This window comes from Tachysurus fulvidraco, chromosome 3 (assembly GCF_022655615.1).
Source record: "Tachysurus fulvidraco isolate hzauxx_2018 chromosome 3, HZAU_PFXX_2.0, whole genome shotgun sequence".
Taxonomy (NCBI): domain Eukaryota; kingdom Metazoa; phylum Chordata; class Actinopteri; order Siluriformes; family Bagridae; genus Tachysurus; species Tachysurus fulvidraco.
This window is the reverse complement of record NC_062520.1, coordinates 23,634,456-23,654,811: the sequence shown is the minus strand read 5'-3', so window position 1 is coordinate 23,654,811 and position 20,356 is coordinate 23,634,456. Positions and strand designations below refer to the sequence as shown.

At 33.8% G+C, this 20,356-nt stretch overlaps 1 protein-coding gene across 6 annotated transcripts; it reads right to left on the bottom strand.

Annotated features, from left to right (window-relative positions):
• Window positions 1-1,006: 1,006 nt before the first annotated feature.
• Window positions 1,007-19,496, bottom strand: cd4-1 (CD4-1 molecule). 6 transcript variants are annotated; one of them, XM_047810999.1, is made up of 12 exons: window positions 19,339-19,496; window positions 9,429-9,554; window positions 7,143-7,193; window positions 6,644-6,733; window positions 5,651-5,800; window positions 5,403-5,549; window positions 4,857-5,120; window positions 3,560-3,931; window positions 3,169-3,423; window positions 2,289-2,395; window positions 2,149-2,195; window positions 1,007-1,123 (listed from the first exon to the last, which is right to left on the bottom strand). In XM_047810999.1, the coding sequence occupies exons 2-12, from the start codon at window positions 9,448-9,450 to the stop codon at window positions 1,093-1,095; spliced, it is 1,536 nt and encodes a 511-aa protein (XP_047666955.1). In that variant the 5' UTR covers window positions 9,451-9,554; window positions 19,339-19,496; the 3' UTR covers window positions 1,007-1,092. The 6 variants fall into 6 exon arrangements, with proteins under 6 accessions (XP_047666955.1, XP_047666956.1, XP_047666957.1 ...); XM_047811000.1 differs by having other exon boundaries at window positions 5,651-5,797; XM_047811001.1 differs by lacking the exon at window positions 7,143-7,193.
• Between the last annotated feature and the right edge of the window lie 860 nt (window positions 19,497-20,356).

Below are 20,356 nucleotides of genomic sequence, written 5' to 3'. Positions count from 1 at the left end.
GACATGCATTTACTTATTTTATAGTGTGAGTAAATTACCACTTTAACACTGTCCTATAGTGTTGACACTGGTTCCTTTCAACAATGTATGTTTCTTCAGAGAAAAATCAATCCCCATATATACAGTACATGTATTAGCAAAAGTACAGACATTATGATTATAATTACCTCTGCACCAATGCTCTAGTGTATCACACACCTTTCTACTGCTGGAGCTCAGATCACTGACACTTTACTACTGAGACGCATCTCACTTCATCTGTCCAAAGATAATGATCAGAAACTAATCTAAGCTAGATAACTGTATGTAAAGCTTACAGCTATGTTGCTGTCCCAAAATGAAAAGACAAGTATTGTTTGCAAATATCCTCAAAATCTTTAGATATGACTGCTTACAGTTGTCTTTTAACTTGTAGCAACTAAGATTCGTGTGCATAAAATAAACTAAGAACATTTGCTATTCATGTAAATAAACAAAGGACCTGAGTGTTTCAAAAATTTTATTATTCATCAAATTTACTGAAAACCATGAGTTCTTTTGTACATTTTTATTTAATGATGATACAAAAAAAGAAAATGCATGATTTTTATAATATTAAAAATAAGTATTTACAAAAGATATGAATAATACACTTGATATTTTATTAAACAGACTTACTCACATATACAAATGCAGTCTGCTATCTGTGTAGCTAAATAATCAGTTTAGAGAAACAAAATATGATGCATGTATACGTCCATATATTATATATTATCTTGGATGAATTCTGGTCTAAAATAAAAAAATAAAAAAATCCAATAACTTGTAAATATATGATGGAACAATATTTACTACGTTTTTTTTTTAATCATTCTAGATTTTACTAACGCTTCAGTACCACATAACACCAAGCTTTTGTCTTTTTGTAGCTGTAAAGAAAGTGCATTTACATTATGTTTCTCTACATGTCTTTTCAAGTAGCTGATATTTATAAGATGACACTTGAATGTTTCTGGGGGTTTTTTTAAAGCTCCAGCTCATCAAGCTTTATTTATGATGTGGAAATCCAGAGTTTTCAGTCCAGCAGGTTACTTTGGTGAGGAGAGGCTTCGTTCAGGTCTTGTAGAAACCTTTAGGCTGAGGACTAAAACACATCATCGCCATTAGTATTGCTTGTATTACCACAATAAAACGGCATTTAGTTCACAAATAATACACATTGATTTTGAGATCATCACACTGATATTTAGTGAGATAAGTGTGAGAAAAAATTGCTTGGATGTGTAACAAATTAATAACTTTCAACAAAACCGAACTGAAGATGATATAAGCAAATGTATTATAATGCACAATAATTGCACTAGTTACTAATTACAAGCATAATAGTACTAGTATAACTGAATTATTACTTCATCAAAAGTTCTTTCTTTACAAGGGTGGAAACTACTTCAGAAGTGTACTGAACTCTACGTCATTACTATACTTTATATATATATATATATATATATATATATATATATATATATATATATATATATATATATATATATATATATAAGGTTTGTGGCAATTTGTCTGCTGTATCCCTAATAATTACACAATATAGCATTATAGGAGATATTATTCCGTGTGTGTTGAATATGGATAAAAATTTTCAATATACTGCAATAACCAATGACTCAAATAAATTAAGATGTCTAGCTGTAAATTGAAAATGTTAGGTGAGATAAATTTTTTGCTAATGTGTTAACATTTTTAATTGCCTATAATTTTGGCTATCATTTTCTTTGCTATCATCAATTCCAGTAGTTTTACATGCTTATTATTTAAATGATAAATTTGTTGAGTCAGTTTTGTGAAATTACTTGTGAAAACAACCGTATTATTGTATCATTGTATTAATTAAACCTATGATATAGATATTTAATACAGGTAGCTGCTATGGATGAAAATAGCAATATTTATATTTAATATATTTAATTTAATAATTCTCTTTTTTCCCTGTATATTGTTGGTTTAACAATATATTTCTGCACATAAATATATCATAAAATGAATAAAATATATGGAATGATGACAAGCCAATGTGGAATGCTCATGTAAACATTTTCAGTATGTTGGTGTCAACTTTGTTAGCAATGCCGTTCATAGTCAAGTGATAAAACCTACTTCTTACAGCAGCAGAATCTCCTCTTACGCCGTGTGTGCATCACCACCTGTGCAGAAACAAGAGGGTGTGAGAATTTATGATAAGAAACACAGCATAAAATGATGACATTATGACATGTGGATATTGTAGAAATGATCACCTTTCTGCGCCTACGGATGCTGAAGATAACTATTGCAAGAACCAAGATCAAGACCAGAATACCAGCAATAATACCTACAACAAGCCAAATATTGACTGGAGCTTTCTCTGTAAAGCAGGAAACACAGGGTTGTGTTAGATTTTTGTTACACTCTACAAGATATTTCTTTTATAGCGCTAATTGTCATATTAATTAACAAAGTTTCCAAAAAATAAACTTAAAGTAATCAGTTTTCTTGACAACTGCCGATTTGAAACAAAGGATGATTTTACTAATGTTTTTAACGCAGTATTGGAAATTTCTGAATACAATTGTGATTGCCTGCATTTTCATCTGTCTTCATACAAACTTTACGATAATCATAAAGACAAACTTTATATTTAAGTCATAAGGGTAATCAGATTGCAAACTGTAAACGTATACGCAGTATGTGTTTGTACAGAAAAAAGCAGCTTTATTAGTTCTTAAGGTTAATAGGGTAATGCTGCCACTAAGGAAGACATGGCATGTAATGTTTAGAAATTTGTTTAGATGACGTTATAAATGACGTCATACTGGTCCTGTTTTTCCATTTCTTTGTAATTAGAAAGTGTAAATTAAAAAATACGGTAATCAGATGTTTGTTGCATGGATTACAGTTAGGCCTACATTCTCTTGTTGTGTCATAGGTGAGCTCTTACTGGATCTACCTACATTATGTAAGATTATGTAAGAGTCCTGATGTAGAACTTATACAGACTGTGAGATAAACATGATGGTTTTTCTTTTGGCAATATGCACAAAAGTCTTTACTGACAACATTTTTCACTTTCTTTATATAAATATTTCAGACTTGGATACAAAAAATATATATATAAAAATACTGGCCTTAATTCCTTACCAATTTTCAGTGTGATCGTAGCTGTTGCAAGCACTGTTTTGTTTTTTTTCAGTTCACATGCCCATCGCCCACTGTCCTTCAGTCTTACTCCAGGGATAGACAGCTCTGTGAGATGAGGAAGGCTAAGAATTGACAGAGATGAACCATATGGGGATTTCCAATTTACTTCCAGGTCAGGGGGCATGGGATGACCAAGAGTGCAGGTCAAGTTCAGGGTACTGCCCTCATACATATTTTTACCTGCTGAGGAAATAACTAAAGGGAAAGAGAAACTTTAGGGATAATTGCAGTCTACACAAAAGATGATATAAAGCTGTTCAAAAATGTCATTTTAAAATAAATATTAAACAAAAGCTGATATATTTTCAGACATTACATCATCTGTACGTACCTTGTAGCACCTCAACCTGCACTCTACGTCTGCTTGTTCTTAGCGAGAAGTCCAGGCTACAGGTGTAGCTTCCTCTGTGATTTATAGACACCCTGGAAATCGTCACACCGAGGTCATTATTTTTTACCCCACTCTCCATGAGCCAGCCTTGTGTGTTAGGGGGAATCTTCCAGACTGGATAGGGATTGAGATGTAATTTGAGAAGAACAAAGGGTGCAGAACCATTAAGTGAAGTGAAGCTCCAGCTACCTCCCATCACACCTGTGGCATTTACTGTGGCCCAGGAAATTTTTGAGGAAAAGAAACATGGTATAGGGAAATTAGAGTAGGAGTCAGATGTGTAGATGGGATCCAATGGGGAGGGTGCGAGGTCTGGGAAAAGAATAAAGTAGATAAATATTTGAATCTATTATATCACTCAAATAACATATTTCTGCTCAGCTTCTAGTAATGCATGTCCTACATATGTTGTGTGAGTTTATCTGTTTTTTTTATTTTGATTTAATTGTTTTTAACATTTTTTTAACCAGTGTCTTATATACACATTAGACTGTCTTTTGTTTTCGCTGAATTCTTCACTCAATTCTTTCGGTCAATTCTTTCTTTAGAACCTTTCTTGTTTTTTTTTTGTTATGAAGGTAGCCTTTGGCACCTCCTATTTGATTACTAAGGATGAATGAATCAATGATGATTGCTTTTAATAGGAAGGCACTTAATAATATTATGTTACTATTAAATTAGTGTAAATTTGTGATAAATTATGTGTGGTTTTTGCCTTGGATTTTCTATAAAAGCTCTCCATGTTCTCTCTGTTCTCAGAATCATGCTACAGACAACAGATATGATTTTTAGAAAAGCCTAAATAAAAAGATGCTAAGGTGACATAATTTATATTCATTTGCTCCTACACACTTGTGCTATGTGGACTAAGTATGTGGACATCCCTTCTTCTTTTCAGTAGGTCAGAGCATCATGTGTGGACACTGCTGTTGCTGTCTAGTTTCATTGTTTTTCTGGGAAAACTGAGCTGTCTAGAAACAACAAAAACAGTACACCACACAAGCTCACAGACTACACAGGCAAATATAATCTGTCCTCAGCTGCATCATTCACAACTGAGTCACTGCCTCTGGATATAGCAGCACATTTAGGACCAACACTACTGCATATTTAAGCCTACAGTTTTAGAACGAGATGTTCAGCATCCACATACGTGAGGTAGTCTGAAATTAAAGTACAAAAGTGTGTAATTGCTTGAAAAATGGTTTGAGCTGTTTCTCATTAATTCTGTACTTACCTACAATCACAACATTAGACATGGCATTTAATTTACGACCAGCACCATAATTCACTTCACAGATCCAGTTTCCATTGTGATTGCTGGAGACTCCCAACAAATTGAGAGTGTATTTGTTCTTGCTTGTTTGTCCATGGTAAATTTTATTATCCGGCCCTATCCAGCGTACAGTAGGACGAACAAGATTAAATCCTTCATGATTGATTTCACAGGACAGAGTGAGACTGTCATTAACCAGCTTTGGTGGCAGTGTGGGCATCTTTACTGCAAGGGTGAAAAAGAGAAGAAAGTCATTTCAGCAACACTACAGTCACATTGCCAAAACCCCTGCAACAGTAAACATGAGCCCTAGCAGTGGGATTAGTTTCAGAAGGCATCTCAAGGTTAAAGTTTTAACACACAATAAAAGAAGCCCTCCATATTATAATATATGGCACTCCAAATGTGGCACATGGTGACATGCTGTGATTGTATCTTTTAACATAATATCTGGGTTATTGTCTAAGACACAACAAATGTTTGTGTCGTATCACTTTTTCATCTTACCTTCATAAAGTTTGAACGTGGTCATCTTACTGTCCACGAGTTTATGCTGGTCACATGTGAAGGTTCCAAAGTCATTCTCAGTAACAGGTGAAATGTGAAGAGAGAAGTTTTCTGTAAGAGAGACTCGTCCCTGCCAATTTGTTGGCACTGTTATAAAAGACCAAAAATTAATGAATTAATTAATGAACATTCAGTATTGTAACATAAGCATGAGATTTAAAATAGCATAAGTTTTTGTTTCAGGTAACCTTGTGTATTAGATGATGCTGTAGGATTTCTACTAAACAAAGTGCCTCCATTAAAGTTCCAGTTGACATGAATATTGTCAGGTATCCCCCATGGCTCCAAGGGAAGTGTAACAGCATTCCCTACCTGTGCTAAAACCGGTGATGGTGCTTCTGAATGAGAGAGAGAGAGAGAGAGAGAGAGAGACAGACAGACAGACAGACAGACAGACAGACAGACAGACAGACAGAGAAAGACAGACAGACAGAGAGAAAGAGAGACAGAGAGAGAGAGAGAGAGAGAGAGAGAGAGAGAGAGAGAGAGAGAGAGAGAGAGAGAGAGAGAGACAGAGAGACAGAGAGACAGAGCGAGAGAGACATTTAATTCAATTAATAAAAGTGACAGAAACCACAATTTGTAATTAAGTCATTTTATGACGTAATCCTTTGGAAGAAAAACAAGTATGACTAATAGTATATTATGCTTTGTGATTTTGTGCTCTTATGTCTAAAACTAGTAGGCATTTTTTCATTACTTTTGTTTCCCTACAATGATATTTACCATCTGCAGAAACTCACTGATTTTCATAAGTATTTGATCTTGGTTAGAGCCGCAGTGGACGTGGAGTCTATACTAATTACACTGTGTAAGAATACACTGCAAATAGGATGCCAGCACATCGCACACACACACACACACACACACACACACACACACACACACACACACACACACACACACACACACACACACACACACACACACACACACACACACACACACACACACACACACACACAAGCACATGAGCATAGTCATGATGGCACATGAAAAAACCTATGCAGAAGCACACAGATTCCTCACAGACTCAAGATCAAACCAGGGACCATGGAACATGGTGACTACATGATTATTAATAATATTTGTGGATTTTTTTTTTACACAATGATTATAGAAGTCTTCCGTCATTAATACTATATTTTTGCGCTGTTTGTTTATAATGAGGTGATTCTTACCTGCAGATGAGTGAAATGGTGCCAGCAAAAGTAATAAAACCAATAGGAAGCTCATTTTGTCTCTCAAATCAATCAAGTTCAAACGAAAAACTGGGGAGAGAAATTGACATAATGTAAATCAATATGTTTCACACACTTGAAACATTCAAACACTCAACATTTTAAAACCTTAACAATTTTAATATGGTTGCTCATAGAGAAGTGTTTCAGTAAAGCAAGGAAGGAAGGGGCTTGCGGTGGGCTCTGATTTTTCATAAGATTGAGGAAAGTAAGCTTGAAAAATATGAGAAGAGAAGAAGAGACAGTGTGTGTTGCGGTGGGCTATGGGTTACAGACATAAAAAGCGAGGGGCATCAGGCACTGACATGAAAGTGTAGCAGCTCTGAAGAAAGAGTGCGAGAACATGAGTGGTAAAGAGGTGGGGCTATAGGGGGCTGACACTGTGTTAGGAGTAGATTCTTATCCCTCTCTTCTTAACCTCCTCACCTCCTCCACCCACCTACACAGCCCTTCTTCCTCCTCTGTTCCACGAAAGACGGATCTCTACACGCTTTGGAAGAGAAAAAAAAATGCCACACGGTGCTGTTAGTGGTAGGCTGAGCTGGGAGTGTGGTGTAAAGCATATGGAGCTTTGTTGTGTGTGAGATTTCTGCAAATCTCTTCTTTCTGTTCCTATGTGCACCATCACTGTAAAATGTCTGAATTTATTTAATCTGTTTGCATTAGGGATGTAAATGGCTTTTTTACTTTCTGTTTATTGTAATGATTCTATAAAACTAATTGATGTAAAAATCGCAACAAACAAACAAACAAACAAATAAATAAAGATAAACAAATAAATAAAAGTAAATCTGTTATTGATTCAGCTGTACTGTAAATAATTAACTAATACATTTTCTTCGATAGTCATTGATCTCGTAGAAAAAAACGAGATTTCATATTAAACGAATGTAAAACCTCAATTTGTTTAAAAGGTTTTCAGCAATTAAATCCTTAGAGTTAGGATTTATTCACTTCCTTACAATACATTCATACGATTTTGTGAAAACGCCTCATTTCAATTTTTTATACTTAAAACAATAACAAAACATTCTTAACTTTACGCACAAGTTTAGTGTACCTAACTGGGGACAATTTGAGCTAATTTATGATAATTTAAACATGAATGTGTTAAAATGCTATTTTACCTGATTCTATTCCACATTATATCATAATTCCTGTTTGTCCATATAATAGAACTGGCAATAGTTTATCTCATGATGAGCTAGTTGTGTTTGTGGGGTTTTGTCACCCTTGTTTTTAACGATATATGAAAACAAAAAATGGAAGTTACACAATGCGAAAATGTAATAGATTATAAGCAGCAGAATATATATACACAGTTACAAAATAAACAAACAAACAAACAAACAAACAAACAAATAAATAAATATATATAAAGAGGCGGATTATGAGGCACACGTCTATGATCATAAAAACCAGAAATTAAAATCAGGGACAACTGACATTAATATGTTTTTTTTTAATTATCTTAAATATTTTTATCTTAATATATATACAATATTAGGCTTTTTTTACAAGACAATATGAGTCTTTTTTCCTAAAATGCAGCTAATACTCATTTCTCCAGAGGCCTGGTTATAAAAGTACATCATTGGAGTGTTCATCATCACATCAGCCTTTATAAATTTAGATTAGTAAATTAACAGCACTATTAAATGTATGTTCTAAATGTTCTTTTAAAAAAGATAAGCAAGCAAATAAGGAGACAGACATACATACAAAAAAGTTGGAGAAAACGGAAGTGCAGTTTAGATGCAGATAGATGTAGAGATAGAAGAAAGCAGACTGCACCTGACACCTAACCCAGAAAGACAGATGATCAGGGCTGTGGTCAGAGCCGAGGTTCAACAGAAACACTGCGATGCAGCAAATTCAAGCATATCGAGGGCATGTTTATGTGTTTAAAATTGACTTTACAACCAAACATTGTAAAATGTATTCACATGAACTGCCATAGGAATGTTGACACAACACTGGTCGGATAAATGTGACAAAAATATCATATCGACTACTGTGTCTGTCACAGAATTTTTTTCGCATACAAGCAAATAACTGAATTGTTAATACGCATTTCTTTTACATGAATTACATCTTTCTAATTAATCCTTAATACAGACATCATGTACGTAATCCTTAGTGCATTTACTTCTATTAAACATAATCATATGAATGGAATATTTATAAAGTCTGGTGCTAAATCTGATCAAACATTCTAAGAAAAAAGTTTACTAAAAAGTACAGTTCCTTGACACTGGGATGTTTTGCGTATATTTTGTACATTTAATGCGTCGCTCATGAGGAAATATGAAAATAGTATAATATTCAATAGTCATTGAACTACACCATAATTACACTCCAGATGAAATCATCCTAGATAAAAGACCCATCCTGAAGGTACAAATGGTTGACAGTACAACTCTTGAGAAGGAAGTACACTTCAGTGCCCTTTTTGAATGTATTAGGCAAATACAGTATCTGTCAATGCATATTGTGAAAAATCTTATCTCAGTCATTCAAAAATGTAATGATGATGTCAGATATATACAGCAAACATTTAGCTTTTGTGTGTCTTTTTTTTAATGACTTAATGAATATTAACGATTCAGCAATAATAATTGGTCTCCTTCATGCCATCAGCAGCGATGAATTCTTCTACATCTACAGTATGTGTTACTAGGTTTAATGATTTTGTGCTAAATTAAAGCTACGGAGAATACTGTACCTGGGTTTGAGTAATCAGTCATCCGACGTTGGTCGTTCCCTTTCTTAGATCCTCACCAGCTCTGCTCATGTGCAAGCTGTAACGGTCCTATAAGGTTTTTTGACCCCTCCCTTACATCTGATTGGCCTAACAGGAAAAACAAGATGTCCACGTTTGGAATAACATGTAATCTTTCAATTCTGATAAAGATCGATGGCGATGATCATCATGTACATTTTATATATATATATATATATATAAATATATATATATATATATATATATATATATATATATATAAATATATATATATATAATATATTACTGATCATGATCATGGACACAAATTACATGCAGTTTTGCCGTAAATTGTTTTCAGCCCCTGATCAAGCTCACATTAATAATTGGTTTATATCAGAGTGAAACAGTACGCGCTGATGTATGTTAAAAGTTACACACCTGTGTTTGTGTAATAGCGTTGTTGAATAAAATAGATTTGTGATCCTAAAGAAATAAGAATGATATTTAATGGAACATTGATGCCAATATTTGTTTTGCTGGAAAAATGATGTTCTTTATGCAGTCTATAGCTCACCTGAATATTCCTATGAAATACATAATCCTCTTTTATTTTTTTCATACACTGGCTTTCTATTTCAAAGAAACTTAGAACATGATATGGGAAATGGCTCGGATTAATTTCTGTTCTGCATTTTTATTACGCATTATGAAAGCAATAAATAGTTGTCCTACGTGCATTTCTTTACAGTTTGGCTGCATCATCATTATTGCTTTAGTGCTTTCCTTGTTATAGAAAAAAATTTAATATATAACTTTAACTCTTTAACATGAACAACTCAGCTGATGAGTTCTCAGGTCGCAAATCATCATTATTCACCAAATAACCCAAATTAGACCGAAGGATAAATCAGAACCATGAATATTCTTTACAGAAAATTTGGCAATACAGTAGCTGCAGATGCTCTACATAACTACTCTTTTGAACGCATTGTAGTTCGGAACACGTTTAAACCTACACTCGGAATCTGTTCATCAATCTATGAACTGAGTTTTACTAAAAATTAATGGAAGTAGCTTCGGAAACATTGCGATATCTGCTATGTTTTTACAGGACAGTTGTAGCTCATCTGTAGCATCCAAAAATTATTTTAAAAAGTATTTTTTATTTTGCTGTAAAAAGATGAAAAGATTCACTGACGTTTTTATTTTTTTTAGAGAACTAGATACTGTATGCTTGTGAAATCTTTTCATGCTTGTCTTGTCATTCAAAATCTCACCAACTTCTCTTTTCATATTTATTTCAATTTGCCAGCTTCAGTTTTTGTGAACTGATATTTGTGCAATGTAATTATTACATCGGTTCATAGAAGATATTAGATATGGATATAAGCATCTTATCACCCTGAAACTTTAGAAGTATTATTGAAGTCTTTGTTAGTGAATACTGAAGTTACGTATTTGTTATAAAAATGTAAAAGTTTTAATGCTGTTTTACCAAGAAAATTTCAATTTACAATTCAAATTAAACACTTCAGAAATTATGAATCTATGCAATATATTGTAGTTGTCTCGTTCTAAATTTTATTAGCTTTAGTTAATAATTTACAGGGAGAACACAATACGAGTAGTTTTTACTTTTCATGATGTAGGTTTTGAGTAATGAATTATTTAGTGATAAAAAACTAATTGCATTTTCTTCTCACATATCTCAAGAAAATGCAAAAGCAACATTTCTCATTCCTTCAGTAACATCCACTTCGGCATGAACGCAACCTTCTGCTCGCAAATTCATAAGAACTTGCATAAGCAAACTTTTACGAAACAGAGTTCAGTAATATTTTACAACACATCTAAATCTGTTCAAGTTCAAGTCTCAGTCCTGAGCCGGTGTATAATCTCACCTGAAAACTGGAAACGTGTTCCTTTTTAAAACAGATGGAACAGAATAAAAGACTGTCCTGTTCTCATCCCAGGGCATTAATTCACAATCTACTGCAGTTTCTACTCATACAGTACTTAACATCCTTTCAACACACTTTTTACTGAAAGTCTTCATTCTTCTACAACTGTAAAGTGTAATGAGTTATAATCTCAACATCCAGTGTAACCCAGAAGAGATTAGGTTTGATTTTGAGTTTGTTCCCCTAAATTTTTCATCCCCATGTCGTCTCTGGCTCAGGCTTGCGTTATACAACCGATCTGCTTTCTATAAATGTCTATTGTTACAAGCGCTACACAAATAAATTTGAATTAAAACTTATGGTTCAGGTTAAGTTGTAGCACTCATTCTCATCCATTGTATATTACAGGTTGTAGATGAAGGTTGTGAGAGAAAGGCAGCATCATATATGGTGTAACAACATGCTTCTGTAGGACACGGGTGGTTTGCTTAGGGGAACCACATGAAGGTCATAATAAACATGGCTCCTGCCTCACATATGTCTTTGAGGTTTCTCCCTTCTTTCATTTCCCTCTTCCTGCCTCTCTTAGTTAATCTTAAAAAAAAAAAAAGCCTTTCTCATGTAGCTCACATCTACTTCAGCCTTCATCTGCCCTCCATTTAAATATTTAATGTAGAATTTAGACAGAAATATGCCTTAATTTAAAAATAGATTCATTGGGAAACCTAAAGAATGATTCATAACTATGAAATTTTCATATAGGGTGTTTTAAGAGGAAAGACCCAGTTGCGAGGGATCCCTCATTACTCACAGAGTTGGAGGGAGTATAGACTGAAAACACAACCGTTACTGAAAGAGAGAAAGGCTGAGAGGAAAAGAGGAGGAGGAGATTTTCAATTAGTCATCATCCACAGATACAAACACTAACTAAAAAGTACGGCTTTGTTTCAAGAACTCTGCACCGTTTTTGCCAAATGAACACATTTATCATTGTTTCTGCCTTTTGTTGAAGACATGAACTAACAAACTAAAATTAACTTGATGGGAGGAAACCTTCACCTACTCCTTACCACCTATCTCTCTCTTCTTTAATAATGACTGTTTATGAATTTAGGCTGAAGTCTGTCAATAAGGGGATCCCTTAGACGTACATGTTAATCATCATGAACTTTCAGAGATTACCACACTTTGCTCATTCAGGTCAATCACATGGCAGAATTAACCCACAAAAATGGCTATAAATACTTTGACAGAAAAAAAAGACAAGATTTTATGAATATGTGAAGCAAGAAAATGTAGCGGAATAAATTCTAGTGAAGTGATGCGGATAAGTTTATCTGTGCTCTTTTTGATTATTTTTAGTTAAATCTCTTCCAGTCAGTGATGCAAGTCCCGTGGGCTTTATATGTACACACTGTCAAATGTCAATGGAAAAATGGCTGAGTGACATTTGGTTTCCTTATTTCGAAATGTAATTGAATCACTTCCATTACAAATCAGTCTCTCTCTTTCTCTCTCTCTCTCTCTCTCTCTCTCTCTCTCTCTCTCTCTCTCTCTCTCTCTCTCTCTCTCTCTCTCTCTCTCTTTCTCTCCTAACTACTCTTCCTCAGTATCCATTACTCCTATCCAACATTCTATATTCTAGACTCATCTTTACAGATCTGTTTCAATTCCGACATATTTCTTTTAACCATCTACACCAGTTTGAAGATTGCACTGGTGGAACCTTTGTGTCAGAGCAGTGACTTAAATTTTTCACAGCTCCATTGCTTTTGTTAATAAAGTTACAGATGATACCACAGCATAAAAAGTCTGAATCTGAAGTTCAGAGGATGTGGATTCATTTTCTATACATTCTTTTGGCATACATTACTGTGTCCAAGGAACATAGGCGGCATGCTATATTAAATAGAAAGTTATTGATATGGTTTATTGATAAGTTATTGATAAATTTTCTGTGATTAACATTTCCGAAAGGAGTCTCCAGTATCATTGCATTATAATAGACAGAGATAAAGGTGTAAGATTTATGTTTTCAAACACAGGACTGTTTTCAGTGTTTTGTGTTTTCCCGACAACGTGAAAAAAAACATTTTATGTCTAAATAACATCATACAAGAGATTGTTAGGTAAACATTTGGTGACATAGCATTGTAACATAGTGGTACTTACTGTATTTTTTTTCAGATCTTTCACAGCAATAAAAAGGGTGATATATTTTTCTGTAAATAATTAAAAGTTGTAATTGCTGGTAAAGTGCAATGGTGTATAAGCGAAATAAAGCACTTTTACCACCTCACTTTGGGCCAAAGCACAAACATCACTGATTTTTTTTTTTTTAACAATCAAACAACTTGGCATGTTTTGTTTCTTCTGTATAGAAGAATATATAACACATAGCTTATATAATACTTCTGATAACAAAATAGTTACAAAATGAGAATGCGCTGTTCATGGAGTAATGTAGATTAACTTATCGTTCATGATATCTTCAGGACATAAACTGACAAACACTGCTTTGGGGATTTCACAAAAATAACAAAAAATAACGATAATTTTCTGCATAACAAGGATTTAACATTTAATATTTTGTTCTATGAAAAAAATTACACCAACAGTCCACTGATCAGAACACAGCAACATCCAAGTATCTATTTAACACACAAGTTGAGTGACACAAATCGGCTCTAAACATATTGTTTTTGTTTCTGGGATTTTTCTGTCCAATATTAAAGTTCTTTCTTATCTTGATACAAACATGATCTTGCCACGATGATACACTGTATGACTGAAACGTATCTTCTTACCAAGTTATGCAATATATATTTACTCTGTAAAGTGTCTAGCAATACTTAAATAACGTACAGGATGAAAAGGTGCCATAGATTTCTGTTATTTTCATATTCAGATCTTTAGTGAGCAGTGAGCAGTACTAATTAAAGAGTGAGCAGTCCTAATTAACTTAAAACAAACATTTGTTTTTATTATTTAAACTGAATTAAATGTTAATAAAGAAACAAGTTTAATAAAGCCAGTGAGACTATAGATTATAGAGAGACTTTTTTTGCCAGTCTTAAAAAGGCTTCGTAAAAGAATATTTTACTTTTCTGGTTAGAAATAATAGAATAATACAAAAAATTGTCAAAAAATGTAGACACATTAAACAAGTATCGCAGACGTCATCTAAACAGTGAAATGATCGGTTCAATACACAATGCTGGCTTCATTTTTAGGTACGATTTATTTCCTGAGACTCCAAAGGTACAAGCAGATGCTGTTTAGCACGCAATAGAAACGCGAACCAGCAAGAGTAAATCTGTAAATACTAATGGATCTGGTTATAACTAAGTATTGTACCTCGTAAAACATTTTGTTCTCCTAGTTTGGTCACAGATTTCTCATTGTTAATGTCTATTTATCTTTTACAGCAGCACAAGTGTTGATAAAGAAAAATCTTGAGATGAGACAAACCTTTACACAGATAGCATGTAATGTGTGTTAGTGTTTACGTAATAACTCAGGTAAATCACTCAGGAAAATTATTCATTGTGAAATCAGCAGAAGAAGATTATTCTGGAGGTTGAACAGTGTAGGTATTGCACCAACTAAGGTTCTGTGCTCGTGTGCTTGAGTAAAACTCCCAGTACTTTAAAATGTCATCTTTGAAGAACCATCTTAAGTGAAACTCCACTAAACTGCAGCCACAACTAAACATAGCAAAAAAAAAAAAAAAACTAAATTTCCCAGTAGTGAAAGGTTTAACCTTTTTTCCTAATGATCATTAAGTCATAAAATCATCCAAGAAATCATTTATAAAATAAATAAATAATTAAACAAAACCTGAAAGACTGAAAGTTTCTTGGACCTGTAGCCTTTCTTTAGATTAGATTTTACACTTGTACAGATATTTCTATCAACAAGAGTGAGTTTATTATGGAGGAGAAACACAGAAAACACTTCTAAAAAGAATTATTCATTGTCTCATGATAACCCAAAAGTAACATCTAACAAAGCTTAGTAATAAATAACCTAATTAGGTTGATTACAGCCCTAAAGAAAAGGGACAATGAGAACCTAAAATTAAGGAATAATCAACAATAAACATGTGTATTTAAGTCCTGGGTATATACACACAGTAAATATTTACGATGTGTGTTAGGCCTGCTGAACTCACTTTTAAAGGAAGCAAAGTCAGCTGCTGTAACCGTCTTCAGCAGCACCTGAAACAAGCGCTGCATCACAGAAACCATAAAGACTCTAAAGTTTCTTCAAAGATCGATAGGCCAAGAAGAATTTGTAACGGTGTATAGGACTAATTATATATTAATGGCTTGGGGAAGTCAGTACCACTACGTTTATTAGTTTTGAACAAAAGTTACCTGCTCATTACAACTATGTCTGTTTCGTTTCAATAAAACTTCATTCTTCCTCTCCAGCTTTGTGTTACATACAGGGGTGAAATAAAGTACAACTTCCTTTGCTCTATTGTTTTAAACAAGACTTGACACTTCGACTCTTGTATTCAAAGTTTTTGAGTGGCGTTTTTGCCTTGTGTAACTGTATAACTACAACAACGTGACAGATGTAGGAAACAAAATATGGGGGTGTAGGGACACACCAGAAGATAATGGGTGGTGTGTGTGGGCTAGGGTTGGAGTGAAAAGGAAAGAAATGTGTGTATGACACATTGTATGAAAGAGGGAATCCTAGTCTCAGTATGAAAAGTAGTCTTAGTTATAAATGATTATACTGCGTGCTAAAAAGTCTATCAACATTAAGCTTACTTGTAAATATTTGATTCCTGTTAGGTTTATTCTGGGTTATTTTTATTAGTACACAAAGACACTATGGCAAAGTGGCGAAAGGGTTTGTTGTCATCAATAAACATCTCTAGTGTAAAACACATACATATACGATATATTCATAAACGACAACTACTCATAATACATCATACACAGTATTTATTTTTTATAAGCACAACTCCAGCTGTAGTTTTTAAGCGCTCTAAAATGCTCATGATCATTACGCTGCTGTTAAAAAACAACACCACTACAAATAAACTGTATGGTGCTCCGTTACAGACATGAACTGCATACAATCAGTTACTCGAACAGTTAACAACAGATATTTAGTCGTCAATAAACATGCTGGATATATCTGTGTGTGCACACAGAGTTACCCGTTTATTACGTATTACAGTGCAGTAACTTATAGACTAGATAACTCAGTGCATGAATTACGGAAATATCAACCTATTTATTTAAAAAAAAAAACATTTGCATAGTAAACAATATTAAGATTATTATATAGTGTTCATTTTAAAAAACGTTAACTTTTCGTGCCCAGTATTGCCTAGGAAGGCTCTGGTTCAGTCCTGGATAAAGCTTTTACTGTAGATGAATGAATGAATGAATGAATGAATGAATGAATGAATGAATGAATGAATGAATGAATGAATGGTGAATGGATATTTGAATTTTTGCTGCTCGTAACACTTTAGTTGTCTAGATTTAATCCTTCTTGATTGAACCTATCTAGCTTTAATTCTAATTTAGGGTTTATATGTCAGGCTTTTTGTCCATCTTTCTGCATGTGTCCATAGTGCTTTAGTCTTGATCTATACCATCTAGCTTTTTAGTCTATAATGCTATATCTTGTCTTACTTTAAACCATCCCGCTTTAGTTCTTCTGACTTTCAGTATGTCTTGCTTGAACCATTTTGTTTTAGTCTCTCTTACTTTAAACTGTCTTATTTATGTCCATCTTGCTTTTTATATGTTTTTGCATTTGAAAGTCGCATTAACCCAGCTACATTTAGATTGTCTAACTTTAGTCCATGGCTTTAGTCACCCTTGATTTTGCATGTCTCACTTTAGTTTGACATGCACAAGTTCTTTGAGACATGTATTTGTCTGTATCTATGTATCTTACTTTATGTATCTTACTTTAATCTGTCTTACTTTAGTCCAGCTTGCTTTCTTGTCTTACTGTTTTCGTCTGTCTTGCTTTTTGGTCCTCTAGAAAATTATGCATTGAAATATTTTTAGGATGATAAAGTCTCTAAGCTAGACCTGTTGTCCACAATGGCCTAATTACAGTCTAGACGAGTGCATCAAGTGAATCCAGATAAAAACTAAACTGTCAAGGTAAGATGGCAGCATACAGTATAAGCAACGCACGACTCATATACACAACACACACCTTGTAATTACTGCATTATAATGCTGTTAATAGACTGCATTTGTATTTGAAGAGAAATCAGATGTGAATGTGAACTAGCACTTCTTTCCTTATCTTTTGCATTAAAAAAAAATAAATACAACCTTTTGACACTTTTTCATTGTAACTTTGAACAAAGGTTTTAAACTCATGGTATCTTAAGTATATGTAACCTAGTGAACCAGCATTAATGTATTCAATGTTAGAGATTTAAGCACTTATGTACGTCGCTCTGGATAAGGGCATCTGCCAAGTACTGTAAATGTAAATGTAAATGAGTTCCAGCTGATTTTTTTATACATCTGTCTGATACATACAGTTTGATACAACTATCAGATCAAAACATAGAATATTGATGAACATAATCTTTTTTTTATTAATTGTTTGATTGAAAATGAGTAGTTTGAACCTAGATTTTAAGTACACTTATTCCTTTTATACTTTAAACCCTGGGAGAAATGTAGTAAAGATCTCCGTAAATTCAACCACAATTTGTCAAGAATAAATCGCTCGACATTCGTAGAAACTGAGTTCCAGCTGGACCGGTGTAGACTTCCCCAGATGTTTGTTGGTTTATCAGTTAATAACATTGACTTTATAGTCAATTTTCACTAATCACATTATCAATATTGATTTTGTCAGACAGCAACGCTACAGAAACCCTGAAATAGATTTGGATGAGCAGACCAGAGGAGACAATGGCAAAGACAAGCTTTCTGAGCGGACGCAAAAATGGATCTAATGGGATCACTTTACATGTGCTGGTCAACCCATAAGAACTGACTTGTGTAAAACATAATGATATAATTAGGTATTTTAACTAGAATTACAAACAGCAGCTCTCAGCCATTTAATGAAAGTGTAAATGTATTTTGCAAAAGCCATTGTAAAAAAAAACTGCCTGTGTAACGATGGCTCGAACAAGTACGCAGCATCCACGCAAGTCAAACACAAAAGTAAGGAATAACAGTTTACGTAAACATGAAATTGGATCATTTCCAAATATCAACATATTCCGCATTGAATATTAGGTATTATAACAAACTAATAAACTTAGTCTAGACAAACTGTATATATAGCTGTATATTATAGCACCGATAAAGACGTATACAAATAACCAGATTCATTACAGTACTATCCTGAAAAAGTCTGATTCTGAACAATAAATGAGCTCATTAATAATTGTCTCTGGTTTGAATATTGCCATCATACATTAAAGCAATGTATAATTTATTAGCATGTAGCTTGTGGCCTGTGCTATTAAGATACAGTTGAGAAAAACAAGAGAGAAAAACAAGAAAGAAAAACAAGAAACCGATTCTTCATCCATACCAGTTAATAATAATATATGTACATGTCTCTATTCGCTACACACATATAAAATTCTCATGAAAACTGCGAAAGTTTATGTTCTGTTGAGGCCTTAGTGCTTTCAGCCAGAATACAATGTTTAGGTTCAATATTTATACACTCCCCATTGTATTATTATGATTATGAGTATGATTATGATTCTTACCATTATTATTATTACAGTTAAAATGATCATGAAAAATCATCATTTATTACTGTGTTGTTTGACAACACAATAACACAAAAAACCCATAAGATTTATACACAGTAAAGGATTGATATGTAACTGAGCGAGATCGCTAACACTGTCTCAGTTACTGTGCGATTAGCAGTGACTGAACTTACTGACTGAAATCCAGGCCGAGTGCCTGCACATACTTTACACTGATGTAAGTTACACTAAAAAGCAGAATTTCAACAGAATAAAAATAAGTACTTACAATGATAATGTGAAAAGTACAAATCCTTCTGCTGAGCCTCACAGATATGAACTGACATTAATGTTCTGTAATACACCAGCATACACACACACACACACACACATGCACACACGGGACAGGAAACAGTGCTGTCACCTGTCTTACTGCTGTAGAGGTCTATGCTTAGTGTAGAGTGCATACAGACTTAACAGTGTGTTAACAGTGTCTCTCTCTCTCTCTGTCTCTCTCTCTCTCTCTCTCTCTCTCTCTCTCTCTCTCTCTCTGTCTCTCTCTCTCTCACTCTCTCTGTCTCTCTCTGTCTCTCTCTCTCTCTCTCTGTCTCTCTCTCTCTCTCTCTCTTGCTCTCTTTCTTACTCTCTTTCTCACTCTCTCATTCTCTCTCTCTCTCTCTTAACAGCGTGTTAACAGTCTCCGTCTCACTCTCTCTCTCTCTCTCTCTCTCTCTCTCTCTCTCTCTCATTCTCTGTCTCTTAACAGTGTGTTAACAGTCTCTCTCTCTCATTCTCTCTCTCTCTCTCTCTCTCTCTCTCTCATTCTCTCTCTCCTCTTATGTCACAACTCATTAACAAACATATCCATTTGGAGCATCATGTCTGGAGATAAATATTTTTTTGCATATTACAAGATTAACAGTCTGACAAATTTAGGCCTTTTTACATTTTTATTTCTCTGGTTAATGCATAAAGTTGTGTTTTTAAAATGTGTGACGTGAATTGTTAAAAGATCCATGCTATAGAGTATACTTGCACAATTTAAAAAAATATATATTTATATAGTTTAAAAATATCTTTACTTATTCAATTAGATTAAAATTTGATTCTAAAAATTCTCAACACGCAGACTCCTAACAATGCTTAGTAATTTCAGTGTTGTTTGATGAACATGTGATTAAAGCGAATGCCTGAATAGGATTTAAATGGCTTCAAATCATATATCTGTTCCTCAAAAGCATGAAGCTGTGCACAAAGGCACTTCTCAGAGTGTGTAAGACAGGATTGAAAAGTTCATGACGATTCTG